The sequence below is a fragment of the Grammomys surdaster genome, unplaced genomic scaffold (genome assembly GCF_004785775.1).
Source record: "Grammomys surdaster isolate TR1022 unplaced genomic scaffold, NIH_TR_1.0 345, whole genome shotgun sequence".
In the NCBI taxonomy this organism is placed as follows: domain Eukaryota; kingdom Metazoa; phylum Chordata; class Mammalia; order Rodentia; family Muridae; genus Grammomys; species Grammomys surdaster.
In genome coordinates this window covers 1,076,224-1,094,954 of record NW_021604764.1, presented here as the reverse complement: position 1 = coordinate 1,094,954, position 18,731 = coordinate 1,076,224, and the positions used below count along the sequence as shown (strand labels likewise).

At 39.9% G+C, this 18,731-nt stretch overlaps 1 protein-coding gene across 1 annotated transcript in view; it reads right to left on the bottom strand.

Moving 5' to 3' along the window:
- Positions 1 to 18,120, bottom strand: part of Col1a2 (collagen type I alpha 2 chain) — a 35,689-nt gene extending 17,569 nt beyond the window's left edge. Inside the window, exons 1-27 of the mRNA XM_028779166.1 lie at positions 17,925 to 18,120; positions 15,486 to 15,496; positions 14,877 to 14,891; positions 14,191 to 14,226; positions 13,041 to 13,151; positions 11,724 to 11,777; positions 8,885 to 8,929; positions 8,671 to 8,724; positions 8,521 to 8,574; positions 8,189 to 8,242; positions 7,761 to 7,814; positions 7,238 to 7,291; positions 5,675 to 5,719; positions 5,350 to 5,403; positions 5,204 to 5,248; positions 4,851 to 4,904; positions 4,299 to 4,397; positions 4,139 to 4,183; positions 3,929 to 4,027; positions 3,547 to 3,600; positions 3,306 to 3,413; positions 2,902 to 2,955; positions 2,693 to 2,791; positions 1,708 to 1,761; positions 1,145 to 1,243; positions 584 to 637; positions 59 to 112 (exon numbers count right to left, since the gene is read on the bottom strand). Coding sequence (XP_028634999.1) covers positions 59 to 112; positions 584 to 637; positions 1,145 to 1,243; positions 1,708 to 1,761; positions 2,693 to 2,791; positions 2,902 to 2,955; positions 3,306 to 3,413; positions 3,547 to 3,600; positions 3,929 to 4,027; positions 4,139 to 4,183; positions 4,299 to 4,397; positions 4,851 to 4,904; positions 5,204 to 5,248; positions 5,350 to 5,403; positions 5,675 to 5,719; positions 7,238 to 7,291; positions 7,761 to 7,814; positions 8,189 to 8,242; positions 8,521 to 8,574; positions 8,671 to 8,724; positions 8,885 to 8,929; positions 11,724 to 11,777; positions 13,041 to 13,151; positions 14,191 to 14,226; positions 14,877 to 14,891; positions 15,486 to 15,496; positions 17,925 to 17,994 — 1,629 coding nt within the window. The 5' untranslated portion in view covers positions 17,995 to 18,120. The remainder of the gene's footprint in view (positions 1 to 58; positions 113 to 583; positions 638 to 1,144; positions 1,244 to 1,707; positions 1,762 to 2,692; positions 2,792 to 2,901; positions 2,956 to 3,305; positions 3,414 to 3,546; positions 3,601 to 3,928; positions 4,028 to 4,138; positions 4,184 to 4,298; positions 4,398 to 4,850; positions 4,905 to 5,203; positions 5,249 to 5,349; positions 5,404 to 5,674; positions 5,720 to 7,237; positions 7,292 to 7,760; positions 7,815 to 8,188; positions 8,243 to 8,520; positions 8,575 to 8,670; positions 8,725 to 8,884; positions 8,930 to 11,723; positions 11,778 to 13,040; positions 13,152 to 14,190; positions 14,227 to 14,876; positions 14,892 to 15,485; positions 15,497 to 17,924) is intronic.
- Between the last annotated feature and the right edge of the window lie 611 nt (positions 18,121 to 18,731).

The window sequence follows — 18,731 nt, the reverse complement described above, 5'->3', positions numbered from 1 at the left end:
GCTGCTCGGAAGAACAAAGCATATGCTACTTTGTAAAAGAGCTGGAAGAAATACACACCTGGGGTCCAGGAGGTCCCTGAGCACCATTGTTGCCATCAGGACCTGGGGCTCCCTAAATGTTTAATAGAAGAGAAAGCCTCATGGTTATACAAAAGTCAGATAGCTTGAGAAGCTTCAAAGCACCCCGGAAGCTAATTCCTCAAGGTGAGCTTATCATTTTAGAATGAAAGAAACTCATTGTGAGTTTCGCCAAGTTCTGAATGCTGCCTATTAACTTCCGATGTAGTTCAAGGGAAGTTCACAGATAGGAGGCAGCTTATGAGGGATGGAGAATGCTAGCACATATTCATATCCTCGTAATCATTATATGAATAAAATAAGGACCAGAGGCATCTGCATTTTTGAATAGCATGTTCTGATTTTTTTTTATAGCTCATTGTCTTTTCCATGTAGTTCAAAATAAAACCACTTCATCGTGGTAAAATGACCCTTAGGATACCACTTTGGAATGTAATGATGATGCCAGATAGCCCCAAAGAAGGTGTATTTTTAGAGAAATATCTCTGTAGAAGTTAACACCTACCCTAGCACCAGCAAGACCGGGGTGGCCTTTATCACCAGGTTTGCCAGGATCACCCTACAAAAACAATATGTATATTATAAAAATTAAAAAAAACTATTAAAAACTATAAAACACACAAATACATTAGAGGAAAAGAGACCATGATATCAAGAGGTAACAAAGTAAGGGTAGGTACAACAGTGATTGGAGGGAGATCAGGGGAGGGGAAAACTATGTATGAGAAGGTTCTATGTCCAATTTTCCATGACAGTTTTGAAATGTTGATTTTGTTGCTTGTTTGCCTATTTTACTGCTATCTCCCTGCTTTGAAATTCTTATTCAGGGCATAATCCAATACCATGAAACTCGGTACAAAAGGACTGCAGAGGTGTGTTACTCGGTAGATTCCCAGTAGTGTGTAAGGCCACAGTGCAGGTAAAGCTTTAATGGAATGAGTACTCTGCACTTTTCTTGTGGTGAGGGGACTTGAGGTAAACAGTGTTGAGGAGCAGGAGAGAAATACTTGAATGTGACAGAGAGGTAGCAGATAGGTATCAAGACAGAGGAAGTCACGATCCTTACAGAGGGGCCTTTGGGTCCAGGGAATCCGATGTTGCCAGCTTCACCTCTTGGTCCAGCTGGGCCAATTGGGCCAGGTCTGCCATCAATGCCGGGGAGACCCTGAAACCAGAGTTTCAAGTTTATTCCCAGTCCCCATGGTTACCAGCTATTAGGATGAGGATTTTGTCAAATTATGAAACAAGGTAGTTTTCTGTATGCACAAAGCTTCCCATATAAAATGTCAATAAATTATGACTCCATTCCCCTGTTCTAAATAGGATGTCAGTACACAAACCGACAGTGCAATCTCACATGCACACAATCTGCCCCTCTCCCTTCCTTTTCTGTCCCCTTGTCACCTGCTTCAATTTTCCCAGTCGTGGGTTTCTTATCCCCTCTCTGCTCTCAGTCCTGCATCCATTTAGACTCCGTAATTACAATCTAGTACCTTCTGTTCCCAGATGATGTCGAGGTGGCTGATATTTATTTTCAATGTATTCATGTATAAATAAGCCTCAGAAATAGACTTGAGGAAGGTTCAATAAGTGTTCTTGAAAACGTAATGGAAAATGAGCAATACTTACCACAGGGCCTTCTTTACCAGCTGGGCCAACATTTCCAGGAGACCCAGGAAGACCCTGTAAAATAAATGAGGGTCCTTTCATATGGGTCCATCAGCTCCTACACTCAAGACTCAAATTAATTGAAATCTCACACAACCCTCTCTTCTCTTTTTTTGTTTGCTGCTGAGGGGGATTCATTAGAGCTAGCAGCCTAGCTGGAAAGTATGAAAAGAACCTGAAATCTTTCTTCTGTGGTGTGTGTGTGTGTGTGTGTGTATGTGTGTTTGATCTTTTGTATTTAATTGTTTTTCAACTGATTCATTTACAGATATCAGAAGAAACTGCTACGCAACCTATTGTATGGGCAGAATGTATTATGTTATTTACTCCAAGATAGGAAGAAAAAAATCTGGTAAGCAATTTCCAAGGTGGATCTTTTTATTGTGACATTTGTTGGTCCCTATTACTTGTTTATGGTATAAAATTATAGCTGATATTCACCCATAAGAGATAATGGAGGGAAAAATGACTCCATTGCTATGGATTTGAGCATCTCTGGATCAAAAGGTCACTCCTCTATAGCTCATGTGAAGCTGAATGCATTATCACACTTTATGATTGCTGGAAAAAATGGCTTCATGTATGAATCTAATTAATAATGTATAGCCTTAATATATACCTTGAATCCTGTATATAAAATGCATAATTTAAGATAAAAGATACGTGCTAAAGAGAACCAAACTAATTTGGATATTTTAAAATAGATATAGTTTTCCAAAACCCTCCTAGCCATTAATTCAGGTAATACAGAGGAAACCTATGGACTAGTCCGATGTATGGAACTTTTTATGGGGTTCTGATAAAGTTGGGTTGAAAAGGCAAACATCAGGAAGTCTACTAACAAACTTACTTTAGATGTTTTTGTTGTACCCCTGAGTGTTAAGCAGTCCTTTAAAGGAGACACTAATTCCAGATAGGACTTTATGAGGATTTATCTGAAACTTACTCTGGGGCCCATGAGGCCAGGTTCCCCAGGGCGACCAGCATCTCCATTAGGACCTCGGACTCCAGCAGGGCCAGTTGAACCACGATTACCAGGAGGGCCCTGTTAATAGGAGAGGGACCAAATAAGGAGGCTGCTCATGTAACGCTGAGGACACATTGAGCACCGGCATTTCAAGGTCCTTCCTGGGAAGTAAGTGATGGGCGACTTACCATCACACCAGCTCTGCCATCAGCTCCAGGAAGACCTCGAGAACCAGGGCTCCCCTGTAGGAAAGAGCGTGAGACAGCAGGGGATTAGAGAAACCTTTAAATCCCATTGGGTAGAGTTTCCCAAGACAGGGCATGATTCTTCCTAAGAGGAAGATATGGGTGCATACCAACCCAAAACATTTTACCCAAATGCCAAGGGACTGCACAGATGAGCATCCGGCAAAAATAGGTCAACATTGTTTCCAGAGCAATTTAATAACATACCAAATTGAGAGTTGCTAATTTAATAAAACAGATGGAAGGCAGATGCTCTTTCATCTAGGAAACACACACAGCAATGCTGACCGAGCCCCAGCCAAAGGGTGGCATCATGGTCTGCTCTGTCTGGGATATTCAGAACTTACTCTAAGACCTGGAGGTCCTGCAGGGCCAGCAGATCCAGGTTCTCCGGGAGATCCTCTCTTTCCTTCTTCACCGCTGGGACCAGGAGGACCTTGGGCTCCAGCAGAGCCCTGTTTTTTTAAAATAAAAAAAATAAAAAATAAAAAGAGTAGAAAAATATTTTTATATCATATGCAGTTACTGAAATTAGATTGAAAATTGGTAAGGATAAGTTAACACAATTGGAATTGTGAAACCACTTACAGGCTCACCCTTGTTACCGGTCTCTCCTTTGGAGCCAGCAGGACCAGGCTCACCCTAAGATCCAAAGGAAACAGGGGGTCAGACGACAGAAATGTGTCAACACTCTCCAGCAGACGAGTCTCTTACGTTGTTTAAACTCAAGGTCTCTAAAATGTTATTGGTGGAAGGGTAAACTGAGTTTACCTCATCGATATTATTTTTTTCACAAGCTACTAAAGAAGAAACTTATGTGCCTGCACAGAGGAGGGTCAATGCAGACACCTGATGTAGCTATATTAAGAAATATAAACATTTATTTACACAACACTACCGAAGGAAGACAAAAATGTTGCAAAAAAAAAGTCAAGGTACAGATAAATATATTATAGCGGTGACCACTTACAACAAGTCCTCTGGCACCAGTAGCACCAGCGGCACCAACGGGGCCAGGAATACCACGGGGGCCAGGGAGACCAGGAGCCCCAGCAACTCCAGGGAGTCCCTGTGGGAAGAAAAAAAAAAGGTCCCTGAGGAGGAAGCAGGCTGCAGAGACTGCCCTCTTTAAGCGCCTCTAACCCAGAGCAGCACATGACTGCTACCCAGCTGTCCTTACAGTAGCGCCTTTGGCTCCAGTGAGACCATTTGCTCCAGGGTTGCCCTATGAGAGAGAGGAGAAAGAAAAAACTCACTGAATGAGTTACCTTCTCTGTTTCTTACCTTCTCTGACCCCATCTTCAGTCTTTCTCAACTGTCTTATGTCAATGACTACTTACAGGAGGTCCGACGGGGCCAGAAAGACCTGGAAGACCCACTTCACCGCGGGGACCGGCAGGACCAGCAGGACCGGGGTTACCAACAGGCCCGAGTTCACCCTGAGAACGGAAGTAACCGGGCGGGTAGTTAGCAGTAAATAACAAGACAACACACTGTTATTGATCATAGCACCGACTTTTAGGGAATTTTGTCAGAACGACAACCACTTAGCTTCTCTGGTTTATCATCAGAAAGTTTGAGCTTGACTTTCTAGTTTGCAAGCCTAGATATTACATTCTAGGCATTATCCCTGGGCTAGCTTGGAAAGCACATTCTATAGGGCCTCTGGGGAGTTAGTTTCTAGGCTGAGACTCTATCTGTACATAGCGTACAGAGAGGTTTAACTGCAAACTTAGAGTAAGAAAACTCTTCTGTAGGCACTTTAAAGGGTGGGGTTGATTAAGGGAATTGCTCTGCAGTTGTCTCCCTGCCTGCAAACAGTACTGATGTTTCAGGTGGTACTAAAAAATAAAGGATTTATCAAGATGGGAATAGCAATCAACTCTTTTTACCTTGGGACCAGGAGCACCTGGGAAACCGGGAGGTCCAGCAGACCCAATGGGACCCTGAAATCAAAGCAGAAGGCGTAAGAAATTTCCTTGAAGCAGATTAGGAAAACAAGCACAAAGTTCTATCAAGAAAAGATGTTCAAGGTTTCCAACATAGGATGAGTTTTACTCTATGCCTCAGTCCATAGCTCTAGGCATTTGGAATAGCCTATGCTACTTAGAAAGGGAAACTTCCAAAGACCCCAGGGAAACATTTGGCAAAAATGTCCAAAATATTGTCATTTCATAGAAGTTAACAGAGATAGCTACCGCCCCGCAGTTTTAACTTCCTTCTACTCCCCGGTGTCAGAACTTACAGCAGGGCCGACGGGGCCAACACTTCCATCACTGCCGCGGGCACCCTATGAAGGAAGGAAAGACAGTCAGGTGGACATCAAGCAACTCCCTTTAGACAGTGTTTAAAAAAGATTAAAAAGAAAGAAAAAAAAACTGGACCACTTACAGCTGGACCAGGAGCTCCGACACGCCCTCTCTCACCAGGAAGCCCTCGGGCTCCCTAAAAGCAGAAATATTGTTAATAAAGTCCAGAATGCTGATCTTAAAAGAGTCACAGGCAGCACTTACTTTGTTCAATTTCTAACACATGTAAGAGTTCACTAAGAATACAAGTCTTGTTCTAACACCAGGTAAAAGTTGAATACACAGAGATAAAAGAAAAACATCAAGAATGCAATGCCAAGGGAAATGGCGGTTATCAAAGACTCCAAAGAAGTTTCAGAATGCTAAGAGTGCACATTAGGGTTTCCAGTGAATTGATCAATACTCACTGCTAGACCTGGGGTTCCATTCTCTCCAGGGGCACCGGGTTCACCCTATATGCAGAAGAATAATTGAAACTATGTTCATTATATACATCATTTTTTCTGATTGCACAAATTTTACTCTATTGTGTCAGTTTGAGTCTTTTGTACATTTTAAACATGTTTTTGTACTTATAGACTATTTCTCAATTATCTCAGACACATATGGTTTTTTAAAAATAAGATAATAATTTTATTTAAATACACCAACTGCTAAGTTACTAAAAAGATGTGGTTGTTTAATTGTACCCCTCTCCAATTTTCTCTTTATATTCTAGACATGTGAAACCAACTCCATAGATTAGGAATATTATTTGAAAAGGAAAACAAATGATAGATTTTCCCTTAGTGCAACCAAATTTACCGTCTTCACAGGTATCTGAATGTCTAGTGTTATTGTTTTTATTAAGGTGACTGGAAAGTCAAAGCATCATAAGAGTTTTTAGGGCCATCATATTTGGTTCTGATTCTGAGAGCTAGGTATTGGTGGGTCACTTTCTGTTTGGGGGATGTAAAAACACTTTCCTTCAAGGCATTCTAGTTTAGAGAGAGGGGCTGAGGAGTAAACCAAAGGTTTGGCACGTGCTGACGTAGCAAGTGCTCAACCACTGAGCTGTTTCTCCAGCTCTAGGTCTAAGGCTCTATGTGAAGAATATGCATTAGGAATGAGTGGCACGAGAATTCTGAGTTTGTCTTTTAACCACTAGATGAATGATTTGGGGCAAGTCATGAGTGCTTCCTGACCTTAGTTTCTCCTAAATGAAGGCACCTACAAAGTGCCTTTTAGCTCTAAAATTTTTCAATATTGTGATCAGGAATCTGAGCTATAATACAGGGGCTCATGGGAGAACGGACTTGACCTTATTCATTTGTGTGGCAGCTGGGAAGTTAGACCAGATTCTCCATATTCATGTTCATCTCTGGTCCCGCCTGCATTTGTTACTCATTAATTTGTAATTACATTGGTATTCACTTTAATATCACATTATCTCCTTAATAGGAAAGAGAACATTTTATGGTTCGAAATGCTGTCAGAGAAGAGGCTAGCCAAGAGATAATATACTTCTCAGACTTTAATTAACTAATTAAAAAAATTTTGAGCGTGCACAGATAAATCAGAGGAATGAGGTTGAAAAGTGTATTGTGACATGAATGTACCTACCTAATTAGTGCAAGGCAAAGGAGGATTTACACTTTAGAGTCACACATGTTGTTCTAATATTTGGTTATATGCTCATTTATTTTATTTTGGCTACAGAGATTCAATGACACTATAAGAGGAAGAAGGGAGATGGAGGAAGAAAATTTGAGCATTATTTTCCATTTGATTATTTACATTAAGTTAAATAAATATTAGCAATTTGGCCTCTTGTCATGGAATCTCACTGTTCCACCATGGAGGGCTTTCAAGGCTAGATGAGAAGCCAAGATAGTTTTTGAAATGTGGGTTGTCTTCAGTAAGCCTTTTTGATGGCAATGGAAGATCTTAAATAATTTGTTTAGAGACGGTGTTCTTAACTCAGTATTTACCTTCACACCCTGTGCACCAGGCTGTCCCTTCAATCCATCCAGACCGTTGTGTCCCTGAAAGGCAATGAACACTTTTTAAAATGCTGTCATGTTGTAATCTCAGTCAGACCAGAGTCTTCCATCTTTGCAATGATTACATTTTCTAGACAGATCCGATGGTTGCTGACGAACACAATCCAGTGTTGCAGCTCAGTTGAGGTAGTTGGGGTTCCACTACCCCAGGCCAATCACTTGGCCTGCACACAGGTAAGGGAAGGGTGCTGGACAAGCTGCCTCACATCCCTCTCACCCTAACAGCTTTCTGGTTTTAGATAGTTCTAAGTACTTAAAATATACACAATCTATATATAATCTATAATCTGTATAGTGTTTCCACATTAATCTCAGTTTTAATTTCCAGCATTTTCAAAATTCAGAGACATGGAAGCTAGGATGCCTCACCCAGGAATTTAAATACAGTTGAGTTCTTACCACTCCCATCACCAGCATTGTTTTTTCTCATTTAGTTGAAGAAGTCACTCACCCGAATGCCTTTGAAGCCAGGAAGTCCAGGTGTCCCAGGGAAACCACGAGCACCCTTGGAGGTGGGGAATCAAAGCAAGGTAAGTAAGATTTTCTTAGAAGCTGAAGCACAATGCTTTCCTCTTTCCAAACCAATTCTCAAAGCTCAAGATTGGGATCGAAGGGTGTTACGTTTTTAAAGCATGGAGCCACAAACTACTAGCTATGATATTAATAACTAAGATGGTGGCATTTGTAGAAGACATGGTTTAGAGAGTCATAGTTTGTTTGCTCTCACCGATATTACGATATGAACATGAATAAAATATCTGCACTTTTACTTGGTTCTTTCCCTTGTCAGATGTCTTCAATCAATGCCACCAGTGTGAGTGACATCAGAGGCATGCTCATAACTAACCCAGGGCCACATCTTGTTGTCAACAATCTCACCTGTGGTCCAACGACTCCTCTCTCTCCAGGTCTTCCAGGTTTTCCAGGGTGACCCTAAAACAGGAAAGCAGCCTAGGGTCATCCTTCACTTCATAAGCCATCATGAGAGAAAGGTATGCGTAATTATGTGGGCTAGAAAACATGTTTAATTAACAATTATATCTCTTGAGCATCAGCAAGTTAATTAGTATTTCATTAAAGTAATATTTCCCATATGGGACGACTCAGGCATATTGAACATTCAGTATGGAACTTAATTTGGATCTAGATACTCCTGTTGAGACAGGAGTATGTCAAAGTTGTTTTGGGGAAGCTTGAGAGTAAGCACTTACATCCTCACCAGCCTTGCCAGGAGGCCCAGCTGGACCACGGGAACCTGCAGGACCCTAAGGGAATGGGAGATACATTGAGGTTAAGACTGTGTTCACAAACTGCCCTTCAGAGACTTCCTCTTTTTGTAAACAGAGAGAAAATATTCTCACCGTTTGACCAGGCTCACCAGGCTCACCAGCAGGCCCTTGGAAACCTTGAGGTCCCTAAGGTAGAAGAGAAGAAACATTTGTTTATATATCGGGAAGTTCTGGAGTCAAGCTCATTAGACAAGTCCTTTGCCACCTACCAACATCTTCAGTGCATACGAGTCATGTTTAACGTTCTCCTTTTATATAAGAATGATTACAGGTTTTTGATACTTACAGGGGCTCCAACAGCACCAGGAGGGCCTCTGGGTCCCATTAAGCCCTGTAGAGAGCATACACATAGTTAACACCAAGAGTCATATCCTTATTAGGAATCTCATAAGCTTGACTGGATAGACTGGATTTAGAAAAGACATCACTGAGCCCCTGCAATTTTTTTGATGAACAGATGAACCAAATTTCCTGCACCCTCTCCTGATCTTCATCTTTTTTTTTTTAACCAACCAAATCTTCTGAACTCAGTGAGGATTGTATGGGAGAATTCATAAATTCCTTGAGATGTACAACACTGGGCATCTGGAGATTGTTTCAAGGCAATGAAGGGAATTGATCTTTGCACAAGAACAGAACACATAATGGCTGACAAAGAATTTCAGTTAGATTCCCTTTGTCATATGTCAACTCTCCATGTCATATGTAGCTAAGAAATTGATGTATTTTTTTTTTTTTTTACTACCGGGCCGTAAATTGATAAGGATGAAAAGTCCTTTTTAATGATTAAAAGGAGGTTTATTATAACCTTAAAGCTCTTTTCAGGCCTGTTGATGGCTGATGAAAATGCCAAGTGAAAGTGGGTGTAATGAGGGGTGAAGCAAAAATAAGTTATTATTGAGGTAGCCTGTTGGAGGAATCTATCATAGGATATTGAAAACATAACACAAATGACAGCACTTTTTCTTTCTTCTTCCTCTTCTTCTGTTTAGTGGAGCACAAATGTAAAGCAAAACAGAATGTTATGAGTTTTTCAGCTAAATGTAGTTTTGTCTTGCCTGTGTATTAATCAATGCTTCATCTGTAGGGCCTATCTCTCAGCTAAACAATACCTCATGCACAAGTCTTGAGTAATTTGCTTATGATACATCTTCCATGAGGATTCTGCAGTTGAGCCTATCCACTTTATTAAATGACTATAGCGAGGCACTACATATTCTCTTTAAAAAGCACATTATTTTAATTATGAGAATTATTTATTTTGTTTTAGAAATGGCTTTGCTGTTAAAAGAAGCTGTCACTTTTCAATAAAAATATTTTTTTAGGCATCCATTAAGTATAATTTTCTTTGACATCATGAATTTTTAATTGTATTTATTCATCTTTCCCTGTATTTGCAACAACTTCATTTACATAAAGGATATTTTATTTTGTGGAGGCTGTGAGACGAACTATGATTAATTCAGAAAAGAACCCTGTGGGGGTTTTGTAGTTATTGATTTTCCAACATAGGAAATTATTTAACACTTTATTGCTGCCCATTCTCTCTCTTTGTTAAACACATATCTGTTGGTTACATCTGTCTGTGGATGTGGATGAATGTACAAGCTTAAATTATATTTCACTGATATTTGAAAGGGAATACTCTTTTTGATATTCCCCAGAAAGAAGTTTCAAAGACAGGGGAATCTGAAATCCACATTGATTTCTCTGGCGTATGTCCACCATTTTAATTTTTAGAATAAAATGACATGTATTCCTGCTTTATTTCCCAATTTGCCTCTTCTTGAGAAACGGATTCTACTTTACATCTGAGGAATGTCCGGCATTAGCAGAAACAACTCATTTCAAGTGTCTAAGATAAACAAAGCCAAAAGACTGCTTCAATTTTTCACTTCAGATATGCACATTTTAAATTACCAGGAAAAATAAGGAAATTGAAATTCATCAATTAAAGCTACATTATTTTACAAGTGAGAGTTTTAATTTACAGAAAATATTGCCTTGCCCTTATAGCATATTAGTTTACTTCGGCCCATTAGCTTCAGAATAATGTCTTGTGTAGACAGAGCACTGATGTAGAGCCCAGGTAAAAGTTGTGTTTAAAGACCATGATAACTATTAGATAAATGCCTTTGGAAAACAAATAATTAGAATCACCAAATTGTGTGCATGTATATTAAATTCTGCAGTAGTTAATCAATCTAATGTTTTTACTTCTGGGACATTTCATTCTTTCCTATAAACTATAGTACATTTTTCATGATCAAGTCTATTTTCTCTTTATCACATCTCAGTAATGTTTGGTAGAAGCTTCATTTGTCAGCTAGGTCTTCATCCTGACGCACAGGGAAGCTTTATAAATTGTTACACAAATGACAGGATGTGCGCCGAGTGACACAAATGCTAAATTTGACTCATTCTTGTTTATACTGGCTTTTAATAAATAGACAAGAAAAGGAATTTTCATCAGAATGGAGAGAAAGGAACCATTCCTTATATCGTCAAGTCCTTGAAGGTAATTCAGAACTGCTGTCATTTGCTGCTAGCTGCAGAAATCTATAGTGTAGCTCTGAACCTGTTGGGGGCACCTGGGAAATCCTTGTGACTAAAAAAGTGTTCTATTCAAGAACTAAATACTTGAACCATATGTTACCTCTAAACTATCTGCATAGTTTGGGGGAAAACAGTAAAGCCCTAGACTCTCTTGCTATGCGATGAAGGAAAAGGACTGAGGTAGAACTTCTTGGTCCTTCCTAACAGGTTCAGGGAGCACAGTAAATCCTTCTGCTTTTTAGCACCGCTTCATGTTTTAAGGATTGTGGGAAGACATAAAGAAACGTTTAGATGTTAATTTTTTGAGTTAAATTCATTTGCTCAAGTTATGGTCTGGATTTCCAAAGATTGTTTTTCAGACACAGATCTCTAACCTTCCTTTTATGAGGCATGTTGGCAGAGAAAATTGAAAACCTGGATTTCAGTTTTGATATTTAAACGTAGGAAAAGGAGTTGTTTTCATTTGATCTAACCATGGAGTGTTAACTTAATTAGTATTGTGAGGGTTAATATGAATTCCCTTACATAAGCTGCCTTTTTCCCTCTAGGATAAAAGGAGACAAGCATACCATTGGTCCAGGGCCAGATGAAACTCCTTTGTCAGAATACTGAGCAGCAAAGTTCTGGAGGGAAGAAAACACACGTGAGTATATAGGTCAATGGTCATACACTTACATCTTCTGTTCTTCTTTCAATCAAGTAATTAATTAGTTAATTTCATGATATGACTGAATACTTTAATTAATTAATTAATTCCCTGATACTATTTAAAAGAGAGCCATGTTTCAATAGAAATGACTTAGAATTCAGTGCTGAGTCCCCCACCAAGACTGAAATGGAGAACCTCCCCTTCTTATTCTTCAGGCTCATCTGCCTTGAGAAATCTGTTCCTACACACACACTCATCACCGACCTCCAGACTGAGGGAAGATGGCTTCCTAAACCTTTACAGTCCCTCAGAACCCTCACAAGTGAAACAGAACTCAGGAGAACACGTTGTATTGGCAGCTGGTGTCCTAGCCCACAAGTCAGGAAGATACTTCTTTGTTCTGGCTGGAGTTTCAAAAAGGGATACGAAGAGTTTTCAAGTTACAGGAAAATTAAAATGCCCCTTAGAAGATTAAACTTTTAAAAAATAGTTCACAGTAATAACTTCCCTGTTAAAGACCTCTCTTCGAGTGGTAACTGTATTAAAGAAGGTGCTTTTAATGCACTGAGTAGATAAGCAATCATAATAAGATCTTTGAGAGAGAAAGGTCTTATTTTACTGGCATGCAGTTGGCTATTAGAATTAGGAATCTGATTCATAGTGCTAACCAATTAAGCAAATATGTTTTCCTTCCTGCAGTGAGGCCATTTGGCACTCATACCATTGTCAAAGACATAAAGCTAAAAGAAGATACTAATGAAAAAGGGAAATGTACTTTTCTCAATTTAGTTTCAAGCAAATTAAACCTAAAACTGCTTTGAATGTTGGTTCAGCAGTCTCCAAGCCAAGAAGAATAGAGAGGGTCAGATGTTTGTGAAATGGCTTAAGACCAGGGGCTTCACTTATGTAATTCAATCTAATCAAACTCTTTAATAATGCAACACCTCTTATTTTTGCCATACTGATAAAAGATATTAAATCCCCAAATTAAATAATGGTGCTGAAGGCTGCAGCTACCTTCAGTGAGCACAAAGACCAGGCCTATAATTGACACAGCCTCAAAGAAGATGGGCAATGTAGAACCTTAAACGAAGAAACCAAAGAAATGAAATAAAATATACTAATTTCCAAATAGAAGTTTCTTCCTTAACTGCTAAAAATAAATTTCACAGTATTTTTTCCAACAGAGCAAGACACTAAAGTCAGATCTAAGTTAAGAATGTGTAAGACATCTTACCCCAGTAAGACCAGGGGGGCCAGGGAGGCCAGGGGGACCAGGCTCACCAGGGGGACCGGGAGGGCCATCAGGACCGTTAGCACCATCTCTGCCTCGGGGACCTTCTGGACCCTGTTATGAAATAAGGGAATTAGAACAGGATTAAAGCAGCCTGTGGAACCCTGGATAACATGTGGAAAGAGACCTAAGATCACACATACTAAGGTCAGTTTGTTAGACTTGTGAAAGGGTGGAAATAGAAGATGCTGTCACTGATTGCTCTGCACCTGTGACACAGGCTTCATTTTAGGAGGACACTTAAGGCCTGATGTGTAAAGATAGCAAACGGTAGTTAAGTTGGTAGACCCTGAGTGCTAATTCACGACGGAGCTGCTTCTGTGAACTTCACAGGGCTCATGCACTGTAGGAAAGGGCACTGTGTACATTGAAGCTGGTTTCTGACTTTCCTAAAGGTATCCAATTGCTTTGGTAGTGATACCTGGATAGTAGGTTGACTGGTTAGATCAGAGATGGGAAGACGGTGTTAACAGTATCCATGTTGTTAGGATAATTAACTGATCCAATTATACAATTAATACATTGAGTAAAATACTTGTAAGTCCATGTATCATGATAGATATATGATGCCCTTATTTATTATATAATGCAAATCATGAAAAAATGGTTTTGTGACACGGATCAATGAAATATAGCAAGAATGGAGCAAACAGACTAGCAGCCCGGCCTGTAAATGTCTGAATGAAGAGAGAGAAACATGTTACTGCTCCACAATGATTTCCAATCTATACAGAGATTTTTCCTTTTTCAAAAGAAACAAAACATGTTACAAAGAGGATTCTGTGGTAGGGATACATTCCCATTACACCTGTCTTGGGCAGGCCAGAATAAGAAAGAAAGACCCTGCAAAGAATGTGACTGTCTATAATAGTGTTTCTTTTTATGAAAGAGTAATTGTGACTGAAGAAGGATATTGATTATATATAATAATGTTCATTTACTTCTTCTGCAGGAGATTACCTACTTAAAAGGTGGTATAATTATCTGAATACAAAATAATCCTACACATTGTCAGTCTTCTGTAGCTTCTAATATGTAGTTATTTGAATATGAGCCAAAGGCCTTTAGTGGTTTGGAAAAAAAAAACACATACCCTTTGTCCACGTGGTCCTCTGTCTCCAGTGGGGCCCTAACAGAAAACAAAAAAGGCAAAGGGCCATATGTCTCAGTAATTGATGCTGAACAAGCAAACCAATTTTGAAAATAATTAGTTGTTAAGACTGATCTGACTAAAATATTATTAAACATCAGCTAGAAGACCTGGCACAAAACAATAAATGACAGAGAGTTGTTTTCGTTGAAATTATATGTAATTTTTTTTCTCAAGCTGGAGGTCTAGAGGATGGTATAATTCGTAATGATCAAACCAATATTATCCATTGTACTTGTAATAAGATGAGAACTATAGATAAAAGCAACTTATTATACTTTCACAGCACGTTTATAGAGTCAGTCTTTTAAAGTAAACTTTGATTTACTATCTATAATTAATATAATATGCATCCCCTATAAGAATATAAGCAAATATTTAGAAAGTCTTTTAGTTTTTAAATCATCAATTTGTATAACATAAATGTAATTAGAGATGCTTCTGGAAGATAATAAAACTTGGTACATCAAACATTAACAGTAGTCTCTCTGTTTTATGGTTTGGTGAATACATATTCAAATGGGTAAAATCTTATCAAACTATTTTCTTTTGGTAGTTCACATTAAATTTTGTCAAGCTGAAATTATTCTGGCAATTTCAGATATTTATGGAGAAACATAGCTTCTTACCTTTCGTACAGATCCCTAGGAGAGAAAAGATAAATGACTATTATAAGAATTATATATACATCTATATATTATTATAGCTTAATTTTAGTATTATGTACAAACATATCTATAGATATAACTACATTGTTCCTTTCATATTATCTTAATCTAATATATTGAAATAAAATGTAAAATTTTGCCAATGGACAAAATGTTATCTACAAAACCAAATGTTTATACTTATCTGTAACTATGTTGCAATTTCAATCCATGAGCTAAGAATTTATTCATAATTTGTTGCAAATGAATCCTGGAAAATTACAAAAATCTCTCAAGTTCAGCATCTCTTGTGCTTTGGAGTAGCTGGTGCTAAAACCCAAACTTCAACCGACCCATCTACTCTCTCTTGCCTATGAGTGTTTTATGAGACCAGCCTCACTTAGCGCCACCCACTTCATAAAATGGGGTGGGTACTTTCAGTGGAAGCCAGAAAGCTTTGGGCTACTACTATACCCCTTCACAATTTCCATTGGGAAGCCAAACTGGCCAACTTCCCTCCCCAGAAATGACACCACTGTGATCAAGGCAAAGTACAAACATCGTATTTCTTCCAAAAGTAGTTTAACTCACCGTTTGTAAATCTGTTGAGGAAAGAAGAGAATAGAAAATAGTTATTGGTATCATTTCATCAATCGATATCGTTCCATAGATCAATAACAGTAATTAAGAAGTGATACCCAGGTCTATACAGTTGATTTACCTGATTAAAAGACCCTTTCTGTTTCTCTTTCAGATATCTTATGACTTTCAAATTATTTAGGTAAAAAGCATAGCACAGATCAGCAGGGTGACCTCTTTACAGTTTTAATATGCAAATATATTTTAATTAAATAGTTAATTATTTACTGTTTTTAAAATTCTGTAAAACATCACTGTGTCTGTAGGACATCTCATGTGCTCAGCAGTTATGGAGGAAGTGGCAGAGATGAATCACTGTCTCTCACCAATTGATTGATGAGGAACTAATACATAAGGATCTGAGAAAACTTAGGAGAACCTGCACCCTAAAGCACAGCTTGCTTTCCATAAAACATTGAAGTGACTTAGCCCTTTTCCCCCAAAATGTCTGATTTACATCCATGAAAGCAAATTGATTCAGGAGTCTGATATTTGCTATAAATAGTTCACTTAAATAAGGTAAGGTCATTTGACTAAAAAGCACCCCATTTGTTCCCTAAGAAGGGCTGCTTTATATAAAGAAAAAACTGTGGATTAACATCTTGAAAAATAATGAGAAAAATAAATACCCACTTCTTTGCCACAATTACCCTAAGACTTTAAAGACTGAGTTTCGTTTCTGCAGTATAATAATTATAGGATAATGTGGTATATAATTGCGGCCAGATTTGCCCCAGGATGATTCACCCCTAAAAATTGCATGGATTTGGTGGTCACCAAGTGTGTCATTTGGAATGAGAACATCTGCTGCAATGGTCACCACTCAGAAGAGTGAGCCACATCCCACATTCACAATTAAGGGCAATTGATGAGAATCACTGTTAAATTAGATAAACGGTATGTTTAGTTTATTGTGTCCATTGGAGGAAGAACAGTTTGTCTGAATTAAGCCTGTAAGCCTTACAGGCTTTGGAAACTTGCCTTTTAATTACTCAGTTTGTGAGCCATTTTGAACAATGTGTGTTGGATAACCTTTATTCTACACAGTGGTTGGATGTTGAATAGAATGTGTATTGACCTTCAAATACCTACTTCCCTAGGTCTGTCTACGATAGTTTTCTGTGGGGGTCCACTCTTCTACTCTGATTTCATATAAAGTTAACTTGTAACATTAATTTGTACAATGCAATTACTTCTTAGTATCCTCGGGGGGTTTATAAAAGTGGATGAAGGGAACATATGCACATCAGAAATTATGCTGTGTTAGATGTGGGGCTTGTGGCTGGGGATAGCTTTTGAAGGGCTGGGTGTGGCCACGCCCTCCCGAACACATATCAAGTCAACATCTTTGTCTAGTTAAATTAGGCAGCCATTTTCAAGATGAAATCCGATTGATTTTCTCCATTCTTTTGTCAGGAAAGTGTAGTTATACAACCTAAAAATGGAAAATGGCCTTGAAGTTGGCACATTTAGTTTATACCCCACGTTTTTGAAAAAGGCCCAGTTGATTCATCTGAAGCAACGTGGCAAGTGGGTCAGAGATTCATGGGAAGAATTCCAGGCTCTCGAATCTGAGGACAAGGTTGATATTTCTCACATCTGTTGTTTTCGTGTCTGATTACAGGTGGGAACATGTTTAAGAGTAACTGAACAGAGTTTATTTTAGTTAATAGTTACCATTTCCATGGCCAGGTAATGGATTGGGACGCTGCTTTAACTATTCAGAAGATAAAAGCACAGGCTGAAGCAGCCCGCTTCTCAAGATACATCGACTGGATTCTCCACATAAGGCCCAGAAATGTAAATCACTCTATGGACCTGGGAAGTCTTTAACTGGAATTCCGTGAACTTAAGGCCTGGTCCCTGTTCTTTCATTTTACCCCCTCCAGGGGGCGCCTTTTCATTATTATGTTCATCAACGTCATCCAGACCTACTCTGCCGCCCACAAGAAATGGAGTCCGTTGAGTTTTGTATTGTTCTATTAAAGGGTTTTCTAAACTAGGCCTCAAGTTTCACAAGGTGACCAGGAGCAAATTCTGGGGACTGAAGAGTGGAGCCCTCTGAGTTGTTCATTGTGTCAGTCGGGTTTCTATCTTGAGACATTCTTTGCCTCCTTGTGAACTTCACCAACCTGGGGATCCAGGCTAACAGTCTACTTTTAAGGGAAAAACTTCCCTAACTCTTGGCAACGGTCAAGCCTTCCATTATTTCCATTCTTTTAAAAGTACTTTCCTTGTATCTCATGAACCCGAGTGTTTTCCCCACAGAGCACAGAGCGACCTCACAAGCTGTATGTGGAATGAAGGGTGAAGTTTCCCTCTATTGAGATCAGGTCCCCACCTATCCAACCTCTCTCCTTCATCTCCCCCAAACAAGCAGAAGACACTTACGTTGGCATGTTGCTAGGCACGAAGTTACTGCGAGCAGCAACAGAGTCCGCGTATCCACAAAGCTGAGCATGTCTACCACTTAGACATGCAGACTCCTTGTGTCGCAGAACCCCTGGGTCACCAGCGGAGGTATCACCTGGCGGGCGCAGGCATGCAATCGTGACCGTTCCCTCCAACTTAGTCGAAACCTCCCGCTGCCGTGGTGCTAAAATAATAAAGCCCAGACCTGTCCTATTTATATGAGAAAAGTTTCCCCAGCCGGAGGGTGCCTCCAAAAACGTTTCCACCAATGGGAGGGCTGGGGCCAGGGGCCCGGGCCTCAGAGCTGGGAGGAGACTGCGGGGGCGCAGGGGAGGGAGCCTAGGGGGAGGGACGTGGCTACAGGGCTTCTTAAATTGGTTCCATTCTTTTTGAGGACGTGGACACTTTTGAGGCTTTCGAGGGGAAACTCTGACTCCCTGTCTGCATACCTCCGCCCTCCCCAGCTACCCGCCCTCTCTTGCCCTTGCCAAGTTTGGAACCACTTTAGGACACCAACGTGGGCACTTTACAGATCTCCCGGCAGCTGGGCAGGTGTTGAGGGACCTGGAGGTCGAAGATGAAAAGGCAGGAGCTGTCCAGTCCTGCTTCACTTTGTGCCCTACAGGCCATCTGCAGGCTGGAGGGGGCTGGGGTATGAGAGGTGGAGGGTGACAGCGTGGCGAGCTCTAGAGCTGCCCTCCCAGGTTGGCTCCACCCTGCCCCCCTAATTTCTCCAGCTTTGGGCCTGTGTTCTCTCTCTCTCTCTCTCTCTCTCTCTCTCTCTCT